The sequence below is a fragment of the Erpetoichthys calabaricus genome, chromosome 18 (genome assembly GCF_900747795.2).
Source record: "Erpetoichthys calabaricus chromosome 18, fErpCal1.3, whole genome shotgun sequence".
Classification (NCBI taxonomy): Eukaryota; Metazoa; Chordata; class Cladistia; order Polypteriformes; family Polypteridae; genus Erpetoichthys; species Erpetoichthys calabaricus.
This window is the reverse complement of record NC_041411.2, coordinates 13,815,521-13,837,961: the sequence shown is the minus strand read 5'-3', so window position 1 is coordinate 13,837,961 and position 22,441 is coordinate 13,815,521. Positions and strand designations below refer to the sequence as shown.

At 35.1% G+C, this 22,441-nt stretch overlaps 1 protein-coding gene across 2 annotated transcripts; it reads left to right on the top strand.

Annotated features, from left to right (window-relative positions):
* The first annotated feature begins 312 nt into the window (after window positions 1-312).
* Window positions 313-22,126, top strand: tmem120b (transmembrane protein 120B). 2 transcript variants are annotated; one of them, XM_028824086.2, is made up of 12 exons: window positions 313-529; window positions 2,312-2,430; window positions 3,432-3,548; window positions 5,922-5,981; window positions 6,896-6,991; window positions 8,215-8,304; window positions 9,559-9,624; window positions 11,620-11,681; window positions 14,239-14,331; window positions 16,055-16,119; window positions 16,438-16,506; window positions 19,341-22,126. In XM_028824086.2, exons 1-12 carry the CDS (start codon window positions 467-469, stop codon window positions 19,455-19,457), a joined length of 1,017 nt encoding a protein of 338 aa, XP_028679919.1. In that variant the 5' UTR covers window positions 313-466; the 3' UTR covers window positions 19,458-22,126. The 2 variants fall into 2 exon arrangements, with proteins under 2 accessions (XP_028679919.1, XP_051777318.1); XM_051921358.1 differs by lacking the exon at window positions 6,896-6,991.
* The last annotated feature ends 315 nt before the right edge of the window (window positions 22,127-22,441 follow it).

Genomic DNA, 22,441 nt, shown 5'->3' with positions numbered 1-22,441 from the left:
GGAAAGTACAGAAAAGCTGAGATTTTTGGAATGCTATCCTCTCTGATTTTAAAAGTACAACACATAATATAATTTTCACATAAAAAACAAAGCCAAGTCACAAGAATTTAGACTAACGGTATAAACAGTTCAGTCCGCTTCTTTTCCGTGAGATAAGGAGGACCGACTGTGCCCGCCTCTTTTTCGCTTACTGGTCAATTAAAAAGCGGGAGGGTGTTTTCTTCTGATTGGTTCACCAGGGGGTAGTAGGCGGGACGATCATTTTGGATTGGCTGCCAAGCAGGCGGGAGGGCTGTCGAAAGAGCCTCGTGCGTGAGGTGATTCTAGTGTTGGCGTCACGGCGCAAGTAGCTCTACCGCGAAGACAAGGCGCCTGCGCACAGGGTGGTGAGGGGGTCATCAGATTCAACAGCGGTCGATTGGAAGGGTCAGCGTTCGCGAAGGGGACGCGTGGACAGCTTGCTACAATGGCACTAGAGAAGTGCCAAGCTGAATGGGAAGAGCTGGAGAAGGAGTTCCAGCAGCTGCAGGTAACAACACGCTTGAACTATACGGTCTCTAGGCGAAAAGTTCTTAAGCCCCCAGTAGATACGTTCGCGCCAGCGCCACGTTAAAGTACCCAAAGCGCACCCTTATTGGGTTATAGAGATAAGATTTAGTTATTCCTTCACAAACGAGGACAGTTGTTGAGCCATTCTGTTAAAGGCTGAGTTCCAGCGTCTGGGTTGGTACCTAAAGTCAGTGTCTTTCTCTCCCCTAGCTGTTGCTGAACGACTTACTGGAATGTTACCTTTTCCCTCGTTTTTGTTCTCAGATAGGTGGTTAACCTTGCATGGGCGAAAAGAATAGCACAAGTGAGGCAAAAGAGCCGCCCCGACGTTATTTGAATCGGATTAGCTAATGAAGAGTAATCTTGTTCGATAAGGATTAGCAATTAAATAGCTATCATCCCGTCTGCAGCAGGCTTTCAGGAAACCAGTGATACGAAGTTTGTCTTGGTTTTGATACGTAATCATTGCAGAAAATCACGGGCATGCCTGCAGTATGGATCACTCGTGATTTGGGGAAGAACTTCAGAAACATCGGGTGATACGGGTGTGATCTAATTAGTTTTTAATTGGCAGCAACAACAAGGCTAGTGACAGAGTAATAATCAGTCGTGCACAAAAATAAGGCGATAGTAATGATGCTGGGTTTCTTTCAGTTTGAAATAAATTTAACTTGTCTGAAGAGTAAGACATATGAGGCATTTAGTAATCATCTGAGATGCTGATGAGAAGCAAGTAAATACACTGCAATCATATGGACTGCTGCCTAGGGAAAAAACGGCAGCCTGGTCACCTGTAGATTATGAAACACATTGCAGCAAAGTGGGCTGGTTTTGATCAGCTTTTAAATGAAACAAGATGCATTTAAGTTTCATGTACTTGGAGACTGTTTTAAGAGTGGCAAGAATAATACAAGCTGCTGCCTTGTAAAATTTTTATTTTTATATTGTATTGAGGGTTTGTTCAGTTATATGTATTGTATTGTATTTTTTGACACCCACTGCACGCCCAACCTACCTGGAAAGGGGTCTCTCTTTGAACTGCCTTTCCCAAGTTTTCTTCCATTTTTTCCCAACAAGGTTTTTTTTGGGAGTTTTTCCTTGTCTTCTTAGAGAATCAAGGCTGGGTGGCTGTCAAGAGGCAGGGCCTGTTAAAACCCATTGCGGCACTTGTTGTGTGATTTTGGGCTATACAAATTGTATTGTATTGTAACTGTTAAGTATCCAGCTTCTAACTGAAGTTGGCTGAATTGAGCATTAAGTAAATAATAAAACAGAAACAGTATTTTGTCATCCCCCATTTGTACTTTTAGTATGGTCTCGAAATATATTGATCATGCATTTCACTACAGTTGAAGAAATGAAATGTTGATGCTTTTCTGGTTCAGATAATTAGATGATTCCTGGTCCCTCTGTTGACCGCTCCCAAACCTAGAGTTTTAGCAGCAATCCTAATCAACATTGAATTAAATATTGTTTGTGTATAGTTTATAAAAAAGATAACATATCAGTTTTTGCTGATAAGTTAAGAGATGCAAGTAAAATATAAAGCAGAGTTTATCAGGAAGTGGTTTCTTCTCCACTTGCTCATATTTTATTTGTGGACAAATATGGCAAACTATATTTTGGTTTATTCTTTCTTCTGTATGATAAAATGATTGATTTATAACTGGATTTTTGTTTAAGTGCAATCATTATATTTGGAGCATTTTAATTGAATACAGAACTAAACTCCAGTGTTTGCATGGGTGTTTTTTCTTATCAGGAAACTCATAAAATATACAAACAGAAGCTTGACGAACTGACAAACCTCCAAACGATATGTAGCAGCTCGATCAGCAAGCAGAAGAAGAGTTTCAGCGATCTTAAGCACAGCTTCCATTTGTAAGTGAACCTCAACGTTATCTTTATGACGTATGCTTGTACATACCCTTCTTTTAAACTGAAGCACTTTTTAGCAGCATGAGTTGATCTGATAAGACCTGTTGTAATACTGTACACCGAGTGTAATGTCATGATGAAAGCAAAGCTTGCAACTATAAAGACCAACTATACTGCATGTGTACTCCGTACTAGGGATGCTGAAAACTTGCACATACATCCCTTTAAAAAGATTTCTGTCCCAGAATAGTAGTGACTTAGAGGAGTGCTTGTTTGCTGATAAATATCAGCATGTTGAATAATAACCGTATATGAACAGTTGTATTTGCATTATATTAAATATTGCTAGATTACTGTCAGTTTATTATATTTTATGCAAGCAAATAATTTCATTCTTTTAAAAATTATTTGAGGGCAAATACAGACGGTGTAAACTTTTAAAAATAAACTAATTAAGGAAAATATCTTGTCAGCTGAATCTCCGTACTAGTATACCCAACCGTAAACATTTTTATATTCAAGATATTTACATTACTTTTCATGAACACCTTACTAATTATATGTCCAAGAAAATATACTTCTCCTTTATGCATCCTTCCCTGTTGTAAAGGAATCCACATCCCTTTTCCCAGATTGTTTCCTGCTTTCCACTTGTTGTTTCTGGAATAAGCTCCAACCTTGAGCAATCTTCAGTTGGATTAAGAAGGTTAGAAAATGTTAAACTGCATCCTTACCATTTTTAACTGGAATGCCTCACTTTTAAGTTTTTGATGAGGTCCTCCACATCATAGTGATCCGAAAACAAATACTTCCCAAACAAGCTTGCAGGCCTTCTTGTTTAGTCCCTTCCCAAGATAACACCGGTTGTTTTAAAATATGGGTATAGTTGTAAGCACATCTTGATGCTTTAAAAAATAATTTAAAGTACTCCTTGAATAAATGTTTTTGCCGTTAGATATTAGCTTACCATATTGCCTAACTTAAAATGTTTTTGCCTTTCCCAGGTGTAAACGAACAAAGAATGCTGATGAATTAGAAATCATCCGGAATATTGAATGTCAGATCAAAGAGCGAAAAAATGTTTTCTTTGACATGGAAGCTTATTTGCCAAAGAAAAATGGGTAGGATGTATTTTACTTTCATTAATATGAAGGACATCACAGATTTCATATTTATTGGAAAAGTATTACTGTGATTCCTTTTGACTTGTCATTGTGGTGTTCAGCTTTGTTCAGAGTATTAGAAGTTTGCCTCTGAGTTAAGTATAGATTTTACCATCCTTTTCATTTAGAGAAGCAAGATTACATCTCTAACCTTGCTGGCTTGCACTCTCGCCAATAGGGAGGTTAGCACCAAGCTTTGTCATACAGGGCAAGCTTTGTCATACAGGGCATTTGAAAAGTTAAGGACGTCTCTTCTCACTAGATACAAACCTGTCCAGGTGATTTTTGTTGCAATATTAAATATGGCAATTAAAAAAAAAAAAGTAACCTACCAGCAGAATATATTTAAAATTACTGTAAGATGTCAGGGGGAGTCTGTTTAATAAGTTTGCCTGTGGCAGTGGCACTAAGGAAATGGTACAAGGCCTGCATAGGCGTTGTAGGAACAGTCAACTGTGAGGTGGAGCACGTGAAAAGTAGTAAAAGTAATAATGATCTACCATCATTCTATACTTTGTTACCTGGAATCGCTAGCATGACCATGAGAATGAGGTAGGCATAGTGGAGGAATGAAATGCTCTCCAGGTTACTAAGGTGCAGAAGATGAAGGAATTAGCAAGGCTGTTAAGCATTCTCGTTGAAGAGAGAAGAGTGAGCTCAGGAAGAAAACTCCAATAGTGGCTGTAGTTCCTGACAGCTAGAGGGCATGCAGTCCCTTTAAGCACAGTACAAGGTTCATGTTTACAGAGACATCAGGGGTCAGTGGAGGTTGTTTTTCCTCTGGTCTCTCATGAGCAAATGTAGGGCTGAACTGACCCTAGAAATTATTCCAGGGCTTGCCTGGAATTGAACAGTAGATGGTTTTTAAAGTCGCCACATGGCCAGAGGATAACAGAATGTAGAGTCAGTAAGAGAATGGGGTAAAAACACTCAACAACAGAGGGTGAGTCAAGTGTTAGGGGATTCAGAAAGAAACTGCCTGGATGTGGTACTGGGGTGGGCAATTAGTCAGGCAACCCCCACATGATAAATGTGTTCAAACTAATAAACACAGACCCAGAGGAACAGCAAATTTTGCTTAATTTTTGTTTATTTTGCACCTTGTATTATGAGTGTAATGTTGTCTCTTTTATGTTGTTCACATGCAAATAAATACACTAATTCATACATTTTTAGCTTCTTTGTTTCATTTGGGGTGAGTGTCCACTATGAGAGTGCCCCCTAGTGTTACTTTTGTTTAAATATTGTTACAGTACATTAATTAGTAGTAGGAACATAATGAATTAAAGAAAATCAATGAAATACTTGCAGATGAGCTAGTTATTTGTTGTTTGCCTTTTTAGAGTACTAAGAAGTGAAAGTTATAAAGCTTCATTTACTGTTTTGGTTAAAGAAACTTATATCTGTGTTAAACCTACATACCTTTACATTTAAACATATTTTGTGATCAGTCAAAGTTACCAATGTATTGCATGCTGTAGTTTAAAAAAAAATCCCAAAAAGAAAATGTAAAATTTTAATACCTAATATACTTTAGTGAATAAAGACATAAAATCTCCAATGTGCTGTTCTGGAATATAGTTGGAGTCAAATTATATTACCTAAAATGATTTTATATAGTATGCTGTTTGGTTCCAGATATTATGTGATAGATGAAGTGCTTAAGGAACTTGCCTAGTTCAATAATGAGATGGTTACTTTTACATGTTGCTGGAGCACCCGTCTAGCTGTTCTTGACCAATAGATTTAATGCAGATTGATGATTATTAATTTTCTTTACTTGGACACAAAGAGAGCCATGCTGTGTTATTTGTGGCAAAAATCTTCTCACTGATTCTGTTTTTGCCCAGAACACTGCTTAAGAATTTGACATCCAAATACTTATCTAAATGTCCATTTTTTTTTTTTGCTCTTGAATGGCGACCATATTTTAATTATCAACATGTAATGCTAAACTTTCTAGTCCTCCTTATCTGCCCCTTCATCTGGCTCTGCTGTTTTTTACTTAGTGTTCTTAGATTTATTGTACTTACTGTATTTTCTTGTAATCTCTCTACTCAATGAATCATTATATTTAGGTATTTTTCTAAACTGTTGCTAATTGTTGTGTAATGAGAATCAACACACCACGAAAGGTTCCCTTTGTCACAAAGATTATACAGTATGGCATACATTTTATAGAAAACCAAACACAATACTACTTGATATGTGTTGACTTGAGCAGCAAAAAAATATTGATCAGATATGGGGCTTTGGTTATTATGCAGATTAATTTGTCTTTTAGGATAATCAAATATACTGATAATGCAGTTCCTTTTTACTTTTTTTCAGGTTGTATTTAAACCTCGTACTTGGGAATGTGAATGTGACTCTGCTCAGTAATCAGGCAAAGTATGTTTCACCTTTGTCCTTGTGCCTGTCCTTAGTCTGTTTTGGCTTACACTCAGAAACAGAAAAGCATGACCAAAATTAACCTTTAAATTGAAAGCCTAGTGCATTGGATTGGCAACAGTATGAAACTGTCTGCCCTCAGGAGGGTGCATTATGTTCTCTGTTCCAGTATTTTGGGAAATGAGTAAGTGATCCCCCTAATAATCATAGAAATGTAGGTTCCACATCAGGCAATAGTTATTTTAGTCCAGCATTTTGCTGAAACGTTTTCCCCACTTGTGTCTCAAGTTACATATTCATCTCCCTCTCTTCTCATCTCCCTTTAAGTGAAGTCAGTTTGCCCTGTTATGCTTGTGTCCAAAGCTACAGTAATTAACCTAGTAGCTTGTCTGAAAAGAAAAAATGGACATTCATTTCAAACTAAATCCAACAGTTGGTTTTGGGGCCTGGGCGTCTGCAGTAGGCCCTTTGGCACAAACTGAAATTGGAAGATTTGAGCTTTTAACTTTCTTAATTTGTATTTATTTGAAGTATACCTTATTTAAATAATAGATGAATGATTTTTCAAAGAATTGTTCTTCCATGTATTCAATATATTTAGCACTGTCCGACCCCTATTATATTTTTATTGCATCTGAAGGTCCTGTGGTTTTTGTTTTTTTTAGCAGGTTTTAATGTACAGTATGACACTGTCTAATTTAGTTTGTGGGAGGTCCTACATATTTTATCAAGTGAAAACTTTCAGATACCAGTAATAGTATGGTTGTAATCAATGGATGTTTGTGTGTGCACAATGAGATTTGCTGATAGTTAATGCTGTTGTGAGTAGTGTATATTTGGCTTTTCTGTGTAGATCTTATTAATACTTTTGTAATCATCTAATTTTTATACTGCATACTGTATTCTTCATGCAGGTTTGCCTACAAAGACGAATATGAAAAATTCAAGTTGTATTTAACAATAATTCTGTTGCTAGGTGCTATAACATGTAGGTTTTTACTAAATTATAGGTAAGTTTTCTGTTTTACCTTTCATCATATAGTGGGAAGTACAACAAATAATAAACATTTTTCCCCTTCATACTAATGTGCAACTTTTTTTGTGCAAAGCCTTAATTTATTGTATTTTTAAACAAATTAGTTTGTATTACAATTATGAAAGGAAGATTCTCACATGTTGAAACTGTGGAAGACAAGTTTCTTTTTCTCAGCATGTCACCTTGTACAGGACCCGTACTCCATATACTACTACTACAACAACAATTTATTTCTTGTATAGCCCAAAATCACACAAGGAATACCTCAATGGGCTTTATTAGGTCCTGTTTTTTGACAGCCTTCTCAGACTTGACTCCCCAGGAACATTAAAACAAACAACAAAAAAAAAAAAAAACCCTTGTAGGGAAAACAAAATAGACACAGTATACTTGGTTACTTTGTATACTAAGGTGTTATAGATAACATGTTTACATCAACTTACTTGCTTATGAAATGTATATATGACAGAATGCTTAAAAGACTAATAACATAGCCTCATGATGTATTATATATACCCATTAAGTAAAGTATTTAAATATTCTAAGAATGTCTTCGTAGGTGTAAAATCTGTAATACTTAATAAATCAAATGTGAAAATCTCTGTGCAGATGCCATCTGATATTTGACTTTCTTTCATGTTGAGCTAGTTTTTTTACGTGATGTAATTTTTCATAAATATATTGATATTTCAATAATGATGGAATATTGTAAGAAAGTAATATACCAATAAGGCAGACTAACATCTTTGTCAGCAGACTATATTCCACTTATTCTCCGTGTAGTTGAAAAATACAAATAATCTAACAAACCTTACCATTGATCATGTGTTCGTGATAAAAGCTCTGTGAAGCAAAAAAAAGATATACATTATTTAAATTATTATTCAGATATTTTAGAATTAGAAAACCAACTAATAAGTCAGGAAAGCTTGTCTCACTTTATTATAGGTGAATGTCTATATCTTGCAGATCACCACTCTAGTTATTTAATAATATATAATATAAATCCGAGCTCTATTAAATCAAAACACTTACCACAGTATAACCCTCTGGTTTTAACTGCGGTAATTTTTTCCATTTTGAACAATTTATTTAGGATATGAGAAGTTAAAATGTTTTATAAAGCTGATCTGCCTTTTAGTGTATACATATGAAATTGTCTCTAAAGACTGTTTGTCACGTGCTTTCTCCTGACAGAGTGACCGATGAGATCTTCAATTTTTTACTTGTCTGGTACTACTGCACATTGACCATTAGGGAAAGCATTCTAATTAGTAATGGCTCAAGGTGAGAGGTCCATTCTTTGTTTAATATTTCTTTAAATCATTCCATGAAGTGATGCTATTCTTTTAAAGAATATTTATTTTTGTTAGGATTTCCAGCTTGTTTTTTCATTAGATATACTATCTGATAACTTTTGATAGCCACACATTAGATATAAATTTTGTTAAATGTTTAAACTACTTAGTGCACTTCACTTACTAATAAGTCAATGGTGAGTTGAATTTATCCAGCACGAATTAAAAAAATAAATAAAATGTCAAACATAATGAAGCATTTCATGAGACCCTCAAGTTAGAAATACTACAGGATTTGTGTTCAAGTGTTGAAAGCTGTCATTAAAGATGACATTCTGCATTTTGTGCTAACTTAATCAAAAATTGAAGCTCCATCAAAAAGGCAAATTTTAACTTCATTTTGAGTATTAAAGGTATAGAAAAAACATATTTATTATGCATTAACCTCTTTATTCTTTTTGAGTGTTGCCTTTTTAAATTAAAAACTTGAATAATAAAAGAAAAGATGTTCACATCAGTGCTTTAAGGAAATATGCAACAACAAATAAAATACACTAAAGAAAAGCCTGTAAGATTAATTTTCCATCATTGACAAATTAAATACATTATACAGCAATTTAATTCAGGCAGCCAAAAATAGAATTGCTTCATCAGCTGTACCATGTCACTTTTCATCACAGTTAGCATCTTTGAGGAAAAAATTTAAAATGTGAATGGTAACTCTGCTTTTAATAAATATAAACAAAGGGTGAACATTTTAGTCAAAGGCTGTGTCCATCTCTGCTGTACATTGTTGCTTATTTTGGATACAGCGTTTTCAGTATGAAAAATGAAGTTTTAAAAAGTAATGAATACAAATAATCAATAATCAACCAAAAAAAAAAAAAAAAAAAAAAAAGATGCACAAGGCCTGGCAATTTACACTGGACTAGCAGAGCTAGCTTTAACTCAGTCAACATACTTATCATTTAGTAAATCAAAAATGGTGAATGAGTACTACCATGAGGGAATCTAAAAAGGAACAAACAAAATATACTGAACCAAATGTATACATTTAAATGGTTTTGGAACTATTTTAAAACTAGGAGCAAAATGAATTTGATGTTTAAGGAAAAGTTTATTGCTGCTGTTCTTACAGTTTTCTTAAGCTGCATTTTATAAAATGTCCAAGGTTACAGTGTAACTGTGTAGATTCTTTGCTTGTTCTGTAAAATAATTTACCTGTTTCTGAATTATGTTACAGAATTAAGGGATGGTGGGTTTCACATCATTATGTGTCAACATTCCTATCAGGGGTTATGTTAACATGGTGAGTATACTGTACATTTGGATACTATCTAGAAACAATCGGATTGACATAAATGGGTATCTTTTTTTGTGTGTTCCAACTACTCCTCTATCTTTAAACTCCTTAGTTCCCATACAGAAATATAAACTCTGTGTATATGTATGTTTGGGTATTTTTTTTCCTTGTTTTTGTATTTTTCATTTCTTCTCTACTGTAAAATTTGAAAAGAAACACTAAATTGATCAATCTGCATTAAACAAAATGCCAATCTGGGCATTGTATTTGTGCATTTGGCATTTTCTCATTGTGTCCACATGTTTTCCATGGGGAGTGTGGTTTCTTCCCACATCCCAAGTATGAGTGTCAAGAAGAATTGACAGTGCTGTGGATTCGTGCTAAGTCCAGGGTCTGTGTATAATGCTGCCAGGAAAGCCTTCATTAACCTATATTATCCCCTTTTGTGGAAAATTTGACTGGATGACCTTGTTACAGAAAAACTGTTACAAGTTAGTTGCTGAAGTATTTGAGTTGTTAGTTTTAAGAATGATAGCATACACATTTACCTGTTTATTGTTGGTTTTATTGAAGTATGCGTCCTGATGAAGCAATCAATAGATTTCTATCAGGTCTGTTAGGTGAAATCTTACAGAAGTTCAGAAAAACAGAATAGGAATGCATTAAAAATGTACAAGTACAAAGTAAAAATACACTAGAGTGAGGTATTATGTACAGTATTTTAAATATGAAGTGCGGAGTATAATTAAGAAACCTTATTGTAGTAGTTCTCTCAAAGTTTTTTGTCATTTGAGAGAGGCTGTCTGTTTTCAAAAGGAAACATCCAGCAAGGATGATATTATAGACTGAAAAGTGTATCAATATATGAAAGCAAGTCCATTAACAGAAAGTGTTTTATCTAACAACACACTTTCAGCAAGTGGAAAATTGTTATTTTTAATGCAATTGATAGATCAAGGGCATCTATAATTTACAAGAATAATGGAAGATTGTACGTATTCAGTATGAATCTGAAGAAATACAAAGTGTAATTTCTTAAGATAAAATTTAAACCCAATGGTTCAGCTTCTAGTTAAAGTAACCTTACATTTGTTAAAGATACTCAGTCATTTAAAGCAACTGGATGGAATAGTTTGTCACTTCTTGCACCTGGAACTGCCCAACATTAGCGAGCTTCAAGACCCTCAAGTCCTCAAACATCATTTCAGTAGGACGTAGAGCTGGGTTATGCCTTTAGCCATATTCTTCATTTCTATTTTGTAAGTAATTTTACTGCGTTTTCTTGTTCTGTCTATTTATGCTTCACATAAAACATTTAAAAGTAGTCCTCAGATTGTTCTTAACATTGTAGAATTCATTGTTCAATCTATGGCAGCAAAGTATTATCAAATCGTAAAGCTTGAAATACACTCTTGGCCTAAGTATCTTGGACGGTGTTCAGGCTGTACTAAGATGACATCTAATATTGAAATAAAGTAATGTTCTCGAGAACTAATTGTTTATGTTATACACATACTAGAGCTTCTGCTAAAATTTCAGTAGCCACTTATTTTTTTTTTTTTTTTTTTGATAACCGGCTTGTTTTGTTTTTTTTCTATGTAGCTCTGTTTCTGACAGTTGTTTATGGTAGTAAGACATCACTTCAGGTGATCTGATGCTACCTTGGCCTTGAGTTGAACAGTCAGTGCAAGAGCTAAATTTGAAAGAGTGTGTGCTCTGGCTAAATTGCTTGATATTTTACTTTTTATCCATTTGCAGAAGATCCAGCCTGCTGTGAGTGATTACCTTTTAATATGTATTTATAGATTTAAACTGATGAATTTAAAATGAAAGCAATATAGTTATTGTTGACCAAAAAAACTAATTGGAAAGGGAAACACTTTTAGTAAAAAATTAGGTCTCATTAATTTATTAAACACAATGAAAGCACACTTGTGTTTTGTAATTAGAGTGAGTCTTGCTATGCAATTTGTCTTTTTTTTTTTTTTTTCTTTTCTTTAGGCCAGATGGATTGATGTATCAGATGTTTCGAAATCAGTTCCTGGCATTTTCTATTTATCAAAGTAAGTGGAGAGTTTTTTACAATTTGTCCTGTGGCCATACAGAATTGTAAGCAGTGGCAGGTCTGGTAGTTATTTAATTGGACTTCTTACCTTAAGTTAAATATTGGTAACCTTTCAGTAGCTTGTATCTGAAAAATAAGTTTTACAACACTAGAGAGCTCTGCCCACTGCTTACTTCGCTCACCCATCCCAGGGTTTGGTTTACCGGATATACAATTTAAAGAGATTGTTATTTTCATGGCAATTGTTACATATGCGTTATTTTCACTTTTACTTTAAAACTTTTGTAAAAATAATACTTGTCCTTTATTTCCGGCCCCGGGCGTGGTTAAATCTTTCTCGTAGGATGTTTAATGCTGCTCGTGTTGTGAAGGGGGGACGGCTAAACACACGCTAAGGAGATGCCGTCGGATCATGTTGTCTTGCTGCTGCTAGCGAGCTGTGTGTTCTTTTTGTCTTGTTGCATGTCAATCATTTCAAAGCCTGTACAGCAGCTGTTCTTTTGCCACTTCATGTCTCTGCCACTCGTGTTGTGAAGGGGGGGGCTGAATGCATGCTAAGAAGTTGCAGTCCGATCATCTGATGGCTTGTTGCTGCTGGCGAGCTGCGTTCTCTGCTTGTCGCGCTTTGTGTCGATCATTTCAAAGCCTGTACATCAGCTGTCCTTTTGCCACTTTGCGTCTCTGCCGCTCATGCTGAACACACGCTAAGGAGAAGCGGTCAGATCATCTGATGGCAAGCTGCATGTTCTGCTTGTTGCTTGTCATTTTAAGAGCTGGGAGCACATGATGTCTTTCTGCCAGAAGCATTTCAACAACTGATTGGTTAGATGTCCGTGAACTTGTTTTAAATGTTGTCTCACTGCCTTGTCTCGCATGACGTCAAATTGTCTTCCGAGAAGATCAAGTCTCGTCTCCTTCCCAGAATTTTTTTTTATAATAGAGAGAAATGTTAAAAGCAGAGACCAGTATTATCTGGTGATATTGAAGAAATTATATATAATTTATTTATCCTTTTATTGCAAACCACTACTCACTATTTATTGCATAGAAGATGATGAAATGTAAGGGGCTTAAATAGATTTGCTGACCGCAGTTCCGCCTTTCAACTTAAGTATCCAGTAGTTGAGAGGGGTGAGAACCTCCTTAAACTTTTATCACTTTGGTTTTGCTTAATTATGTTCACAAGAATTATTTACTATATTGAATACTTGGAAATCACTTCAGTATTTTTTTCCCTTGTTCTTGCACCCACATATAATAAATCATTCAACTTGTTGAGATGTCTGGTTATGTATGACATCAAGCATTTTGAGATTTTTTTTTTTTGGGACCATATTGTGTGCAGGAAATTACATCCTACATCCAATAAATGTCTTCAGCAATATTGATCAGAAGGATTTGAAGTTGTGCATGCCACATCATTCCAAACATGGGGTTCAAACCCTAATGGGATACAGGGCAATGTTACTCTTTTTCACAAAATGTAGAAAAATGGGGATTAGTAACATGAACATGAGGAGTGTCAGTTTATGAAATGTTGAGTTTGCTGATCTAAGGAAATTTTTTTTTTTCCAGTATTTGATTCTTTACCAGTGGCCCTACCCTCTAAGAGCCGTTCCCAGAAGGTTAAAAATGATAAATTTCAAACATAAGCACACTGAATATCGTTTTAGACTATTTCAAGGACAGTGATTATGTATTAGCGGACAAAGAGCCCGTTTTGACAACGTAAGATGAAACGGGCACGAGTTTGTGTCGGCAGTGTAAGAAGAACAAATGATAAGTAACGAAGAAGTTGTTTTGTGATTATTGTAGTCCGCTTTACTCATTACTGTACAGGCTTGTACTGTTAGTTGATGAATTTTCCAGGCCTATAGTATAATATTGAATGATGAATGTTCCAGTACAAAAATGGAATAGTAATAAGTATAAGAACCACAAACCTGATATAGGTGTATTGAATGAATGCGTAATTGAATCAGAATGCGTAATTAAGCCTCGAGCTGTAGTCGAAATCGCCTTTCAGGCCTGTAGAGCTTTAATCGAAGTCGCCTTTCTCTTTGAATTTTTGCGGCCGTAAATCCGCTGCCTGCCGCGATGTTAGGGTTAGATGTCGGTCTCGTAAGGTTTTTCGGGCAGCTGCGCAGAAGGCGACAGCGCATTTGACTTCAGACGGACGTGAGTGAGGAGGCAGGCGAATTATGTATTAAGATGTTGTTGTTTTTGATGGTTTTCTATTATAGTCGAGAATACTTAGACTTGAAACATTAAAGTAAGGCACACATTGTAATATTTCAAATATGTTGTACAACTGTTCTTTTTTTATTTAGTACTTCTACCTCATGAAGTAAATCATTACATGTCTTCTGAACACACTGAATTAGGGAAGTTTATGCTAATTCAGACTTTTATACTTATTTGTTTTGATGTTTTACCAGGTAATTTGAATTGATTTCCAGAACTGTTCTTTTTTTAAAGAAAAAAACAATGCAGCTGATGTCCATGATTTTTAGATCTGTCTGCTTTAAGATTTTCTCCTTCATTTTGCTGTATAGGCTTTGTGCAGTTCTTACAGTATTACTACCAGAGTGGATGCCTCTATAGACTCAGGGCTTTGGGCGAAAGGAATCACCTGGACCTCACAGTAGGTGTGTGAAATTAATTTTTGTGGATTTAATTTGAAGGAAACGGTTTCTCTACTGTTTCTTAAAACATTCAGCCAGCTATTTCTGGTGTGTGTGTGTATGGGGGATTTTTTTTGGCAATTATTTTATTAGTCTGTTAGAAATCAATTGTGCACTTTTTTTTGCAGCAGTTGTTTGAATTTAATGTTTCTGCTGTGATTTAAAAGAATACAGCATTGTTTAAATACTAGTTTTGTGCCATATTTTGCTTGTCTTTTGATGTGTATGTTGAATCGGTTTCAATATTCCATATTTCTGTACACCCAGTATCCCCAGTATCTATCTTATCTATCTATCAATCGATCTTTCGTTTCACATACTAGATAGTATTTTCAAAATGTATGCAGTCTGGAGTGACACAAAATTGAATTTGAAAATGGAATTGTTTTGAGTTGGAGTACTTTTGAATAGTTTACACCAGAACCCTGCTCAAAGTCTACTAAAACAGTGTCTAATACGTGTGAGAAGTTTATAGGGGTCTTATTAATCACGTTGTGAAGTATAAAAAATATGTTCATGCCTCTCCTGGTGCTCATTCCTTTTGTTATCACTAATCATACCAAACTAGGCTGGAATTTATTGGCCTGCCAATCCAGTCTTGACAGACTAGTAGCCTTTTAATCAAGTTTCCTAAAAATCTTACGAAATTTAAAAAAAAAAATAAAAAAGCCCACAGGCTTACTCCATATCTGCTCCAAGTTTTGGTCCATAGTGGGAAATCCCCAATGTGTGTTTCAGTTCTGAGTTGGCTTTGTACTGAAATCTTACTGAGGATACTTTGTATAATGTTAGTGGTATGCAGCATCAAAAGCTTATTGATAATTTTTTAAATTAAAATTAAATTAAAATAATTCAGGGTGATTTAACAGTACTGTCAAATGGTATTTGTTAAAACTTAGGAATGTGGACAGAGAATCTATGTGTGGTTAATGTGGTAAAAGAATGTATATGTTCTTTTACAGCATGTCTTGAGACTTGTATGGCATCCTCATCATACACTGCAAGCCTGAAATGGAGAGCATTCAGTTTTTGTAAAAATAAAACTGAAATGGATCTATTCACTATCAAAACCATTTAAAACACTTCAGGGTACTTTGAGCTGAAGCCTATCTTCGAGGTTGCACATAGTACAAAGTAATATGCAACCCTCGACACAAACAGTGTTAACTCTCAAATACAAAAAAACTCTCACACACTGAGCATCACCAATCAATAGCGTATAGCCACTTACACAGATCCTTGTGACCAGCCTAATGCCACCACATGATCTTTTTGGGGGGAACATGCTATTGCCTACAGAATGTTGTGTGTGTGTGTAGTCTGGTGTGTGTATGTTTTTATTTATTTTATTTTTTTTTAATATTAAATAATACTGGGGACACAGCACTGTTTTTGTCACCAGTAATCCATTCTTAAAGCTTTTTTTGTTTTACTCTGGGCACAGTAAACAGAAATCTGATACATGGTGGGTTTTTTTTCTTTTTTTTGTTAGAATAAGTAAAAGTAGGAGGTATGGTGAATCATGATTATTTATGGGGCAGTGTGTACTTCAGCGTGTTCAGTTTTCTTAAGGCATTTCTCTTACCAGATGTTAGTAGTTTTCTTTATTCGGGAGTTCATGTTTAGACTAAGTTAACATAACACATCTGAGGTACTTTAGGTTTATTCTGTGGTATGTTTTTGGCAGAGGGGTTCCAATCTTGGATGTGGAGAGGCCTGACATTTCTTCTCCCTTTTCTCTTCTTTGGACATGTAAGTTCATACATCATAGTATTATTTAGAAAGTTGTGGCACAGCATCTTGATGACTTTTGAAGTTAGTTGTGTTTTGATTTTTTTGTGTTTTCTTTTTTTTTCTTCTCATTGTGAAAAGTGAGTTATGCCTTTGGATACATTATGTATGCAAATAATGAATGAAGTGGCATACCTAGCACAGTATTTAGGAATGCATTGGCATAGAAATTATGAGTTGCTGCAGATAAGTCTTTTTTTTTTTTTTTTTTTTTTGTCCAATTTGTGCTGCCTCCAAATCAATGCCAGATTTTTGAATAATTTTCTTCCTATTTTATAGTTTTGGCAGCTGTACAATGCACTGACATTGTTTGGATTGTCTAGACATACAGAATGTAAAGAATGGCAGGTAAGTGCAATTCAAGACAGAGCACACACACCAGAGCATTTAAGCAGGTGCATTTTGTTAATTGAGATGGTGCTATTGCAAACATGAAAGTGGTTTTCTGTGCCTCCAGAAAACTTCACTATAATGATAATGGCCGAATCAAATTGAAAAAAAATCCACATCTGTTTTAAATGACTCTGTATCTTCACTACAGTGATCTTAACTGTGTTTCCACTTACAACATATTCTGTATGTATATGCACAACTTCAGACCTTTTCCAGAAATGCCCCCATGCTTTTCTGTTTAAATTTCAAGTTTCAGTAAACAACTAAAAACAGTAGCTACATAGCCAAAACTAGGTAATTTGTGGATGGTTTAGGAAAATGTCGTTCACATATTGTAAAATGTTTACTTTCTTTGTCCTTCCTTGGTTTTGATGGAACCATGATAAGGAAGCATAAGAGGACCAAAGCATGCTGTTATGTACACTGCAGTAATGTAGGTAGAGTACTTCTACCCTAGCAAGATGTGTATGTACAATCTAGTCTGGGCAATATGAATCTGAATTAGTAAGTCTAGGGACTTTTTCAGATGTGGTGGAAATGGTAGTATTACTGATCTGGGAAAGTTCTGTAGCCACTCAGTCACTTAGTTTTTCTGATTATTAATCTAGTTTACCTTACAATAATTACCTAGCATTTGATATTAAACAATACAGAACACACTTACTAGCAGATCCTAAGAGGTTTCAGGTAATTGAGCTTTGCATCTTTCACCCTCCAGTGAAAAGGACACTGCTAGATATTTCTCAAAATATTATTAAAAGTAATAATTTAGTCAGATCTGTTCAATGCCGCTTTAGGAATACAAATTGTAAAAGATGCCCTAGTTTTCTTTTTGGGACTGCCTGAAAAGTGTTTGGTTAACCTTTTCCTTTTCGGACTCTGTTAGAGGTCCTACCCTGCGGGAGTTGTTCTACAAGGTGAACTGATGGAGTTTTGACACATTACTTTTAAAGACTGAAGATAATTCTGTGTTTTTTCATTAGCTATTTTAAAATTAAAATAAAGGTTGAAATAAAGCTTATTCAGAAGCAATTCAAGCACACAAAAGCCATAATACACCAAACATTTTATTTGTATAAATATTATTATAGCAATTAAAATGACTGTAATTGATAATGGTATAATTTAATAAAATTTACAATGATGTTAGGTAATTTTTACATCTAGTCATTTGTTTTGCTAGGTAGCCAATGCTTGGTTTAGAGTTTTCATACTAATGCTCTTTTAGGTTTGTAGTTTAGTGCATAGTGATGGTACTTTGGGTTTTTTTTCCCATGAAATGAAAGGAAAATCCCTAGTTATCAAAATACAGTTTCATCCAGTTACTGTAGAGGCTTGTGAAAAAGGCATCTAACTTCAGTCTCATTTGCTCAGTGGTTCTTACAACTATATTTTCTTAAGCTAGAGTTAAGTTAACCTTAGCCCTCCTCAAATTTAAGAGATGGGTACAGATCAAAAGGCCATACTCTGAAAACTGTAAAACCTTAGATTCAAAACTTTCCTGGTACAAAATAACCTTTTTTTCTCCTGTTATTGGGACCACTTATTATAAAACTAATATTAGATTTTTGATAGTTCTTTCTCAAATTGAAGTTCTAGATGCACTTTCAAAAGTACAGAAGTGCAAAAATTATTTAGGATAAAATGGCCCATTCTTTACTACAGAAAAATTATGGAAATCCATTCTATGTACAGTATGTGGGGAAATTTTAATTTTTAATATTCTTGTACTTTCTTGATGAACAAATAAGAGGTTAGTGCTTTTAAATCTTCCCACTCTTGTGAATGTCCTGGAAATGCACTGATCTTGGTTTTTCCCATCCATATAAACTATCATATTGGCCAACCACATTCAGCTTACTGATTTCACGATGTGCTCCTCGCATGTTGCATCACTAGTTCAAATGGAGTCGTGTAATTTTTCTGGTATGATGAGAATTTGTGGAAATCGAGATCCTAGGGTGAATTATGTGATGTAGATTTAAAACCATTTAATAATGAAATCTGCTGTTACAAACCACAGAGCGCGTGGCAGCATCTGCTAAGCAGATACAATTCATTCTTCACTTATGGCTACAATAAGGGTGTAACCTACATTACTTACAGTGGGACTGTCACATATTGTGATCCACTACAGAAGAATTATAGTTTGAAACTTTTTTTTTTTTCCTTCACAGCCCAAGTAATTCATTGCTTGAGCCAATCTTTGTCCACAATTTGCTGATCTGTCTCTGCAACATTCTTTTCCTGTACTGTTTTAACATGGAAACGACTTAGTCATTTAAAACCTAATCTCCATAACATATAAACACCACTTTGTCCTTTTTATTCCTTGAAAATTGGTAATTTTAAATAAAAAACCAGATGTGAAATTGGAAAACCTAGTGCATTTATCCTGTTTTCTTTCAGTGTGAAAATAGTGGAATTAGCTCTGCAAAGAATCAACATATTGGTCTCCCAAGAAAAACAATGTTGTTGTAGAGTTGACATGGGAATGATGACCATTTTATTGAACAGAAAATTCAAATCGGCTAGTATGCTTTTTAGTTATGTCCCTTGTTCATTAAATTAGATACATTGATATCTGAAATAATGGGGATTTTGGAGGAAAAATACACATGAATTAGTTTAAGCAATAGATGGACAAATTGTAATTGCCGCCCAGTATGTGGGTTCTAAAGATAATGCTAGAATGAGGTCAGAAAGTAGCAGTATAAATGCAGTGAATTAGGGAATGCATGCGAAGAGCCTTCTAAATCTTACCTGTGTTATTGATTCTGTCTTTGCAGGTGTTCATGCTGGCACTCACCTTCCTCTTGCTATTTTTGGGTAACTTTCTCACCACCCTGAAAGTGGTCCACCAGAAATTTCACAAAAACAAAGACAAAGCCAGGAAAAAGGAATGAGTCCAGTTGGCGCACTGATTTCAGAGAGAAACTGAACACTTCTCTTCTGCTATGCCTCATCTCACCCCGCAGTAATTTTAGGGGCTTTGAATGCTTGAAAGTGTATAAAGGGAATAGTACTGATTTGCTGGTATTGAGTTGCTGCCATCCTCTTCAGCTGTTACACTGTGAGATCATGTGAAATAAGACTTGTAATTCTACTTGTGGAGGTGGCCTAAGACTAGATTTCAATGTCAGATTTGCAAGCTACTCAAGTCAGCAATGGGAATGTTGTTTGGGAGAATACCATATGTTCAAATTAAGTAATTTATTGGAAAATATTTCTGAAATTGAGGGGGATAAATAACTACTTAGAGGGGGTTAAGAGATTTTTCTTTTAAGGATTTAAACACTTTTGAAGCCACAACTGAGTTTTGATGTGCTATACTGATTTTAGGTGCCTCTCTATAGCTTCAAGTGTTTTATTTTTTTATATATGAAAAGCAATGGAATGGGAAAGAAGACAACTAACTACACATGGGAGGAACATAATGATTAATTTCTTCTCTTTCAGGGAAATCTGCATTTGAGCCATGTTTCATTGCATGTAAAATCTTAAAACATTGCTTCAACTGTCGGCAGTATTTTTACTGCTGTTTTTAAACTTGTACTTAAAACTTAAAATGGAGCGCTCAAAGCTCATAATGCAGTATTTTGGTGTCCTAAGTTCAGACATCATTGCTGGTGTTTGAATATTCAGCAGTATAATTTTCAGTGCACAGCACCATGATAGCTTTGTAAATGTTGACTTGTGTATCAAAAGGTTTTAGAGAGCAGCATTGTTTATTCAAAAGCTGCATGACCTGTGTCAGTTTTGGGATTTGACTGAGATTAAGGGAGCTGTGGAATTGTAAAGTTTTTAATGATTACATGGACCAGAATGGTGGTTCTGCTCTGTTAAGGTAAATGTATGCTGCATTTCTTAGAAATGCAGCAAAATGTTAATCTCAAAGGCCAATGCAAAGTCAAATGAAGGCCTGATATACTTCCTCTGCCTAGCTTACATTTTTAATGTAATACAATCACTCAGCTAATAGAATAATTACATAGGATAACACTAATTAAAACAGGAGGAGGCAAGGTGTAAATCTCTATGCCCCATCTTGTACAGTTAAAGAAGTGAGGTTGGTTATAGAAGATGGGATACAATGATTTAGAGAAAAAAATCCTTTATACCACGGACCTATTATCCTCCACTCCTTAATTTTTATTATTTTTAAGTAAATGGGAAAACTTGTAGCCAGTGTAAGACAGGGATCTTGTATTTGTCCTTCTTTATTTTCCTTGTATATTTCCTTTTAGCCTCATAATTACTTTGAAATGTCACTTATTTATTTGCCTTCCTTTGGAAAATCCTTGAAATCTAACATTGGTTTTAGTCAATCTTAGTATTCTGTTTTTGATGTCCTTGACCTATCAAAACAGTATTGCATTTCACATCTTTAAAGTAATGTTTTAGAAATTTACTACTATTCTTTAGAAAGCCCATCTTTTTAAGTCCACTACCATAAATTGCATGTTACCATACATTAAAGATGTGAATATGGGAGGTGTCACATTTATTATTTCCCATTTGCAATATTAAAACCAAGGACTCTGCTACCAGGAGTTTTAATAATCCTTACTTTGTGTTGCATGCATAAATCTGACATAATTAATATATGTTAATCCTCCTATGGAGGATTTTACAAATGGGTAACCACAAGCTTGTGTTTTTCATTCATGTGTTCAAGTTAAGGTGGGGGGGAAGAGGAGCTGGACTTTGTACAGAGGCGCTACACGTGTAGAAATGTAATTCAGACCCAAATTTGGCCGCCACTTACGCACAATAATTGAGAAACTGTTTATGTTGAAACTTTTTTTTTTATATATATATAATTTTGAGCCTGATCATGATCTGTTTTTAGTGGTTATTATGCCTGTGTCCCTGAATTAGAAATTTGTCTATGGAATTATGATGTGTCTGAATGATGAAAAGGGAAAAAAAATATATATATTTTTCTTAATGTCTTGAAAGAAAGATGTAATGGATGTTGCTGTAAAATAAAACCTGAAAGCAAGTTACTTGGCTGCTGCACTATATTTCAAGTAATTATGGCGTTTTGGAAAGAAGAAAGACAACCTTGCCAAATTAATACAGTGAGATCATTTACCATCTTAAAACAATTCTCTTTAAGGCCCAGGGCTGAGATGTTAGTAGTGATGGTTTGCCATTTGCTAAAATGAAAATGGTCATCAGACTTGGTTTTCAACTGCTTGTGTTTGAGAAGCAAGAAGTTTGGCTGACAAGACTAATTACACGCAAATTTAATTTTAAGGTGTAAAATATAAATCTTGGAATAGGATACAGCATTCTCAATTTTTATATACATCATGTTACTCCACAACAATCAAAAGGTTTGGTTTTATCAATATGCTGCACTCATTCTGTGCAGAAAATGTACTTACTACTGGTGGCTTTGAGCTGTAAACCTCAAGGGTCCCAGTGAAAACGTCAGGACTTCAATCCTATGAAAAGGCTAGCAGTTGTTTATGATATTACCAGTCCCATATAATGGTACTTATTCACTGAAGGATATTTTCTTGTTTTTGTGTTGTTTTTTTATAAACAAAACAAGTACCAAGTCAGGATTTAATGGCTCTTATTTTTTTATATATCTCTCAAAATAAAAAAAAAATTGCAATGCAAAACTGAAAACAAAGTCTCCCTTTTGTTTATCATTTCCTGCTCAGGGCTTTCTAAACAACACATTGAACTTGGCAGACCACTCCTTATAGTTCACAACAGCTCTCTCCAGTTTGCAGGGGCATACCCAGACCCTACATTATGTAATGGGTCTGTCCCCTCAGCCCTCTTAGGGAAACTTCACTTGGTAGACTGGAAACAGCAGAGAGGTAGCCATTAAGCTCTTAAACTGAACACTCTGCAGATCTTGGCTGCCCCA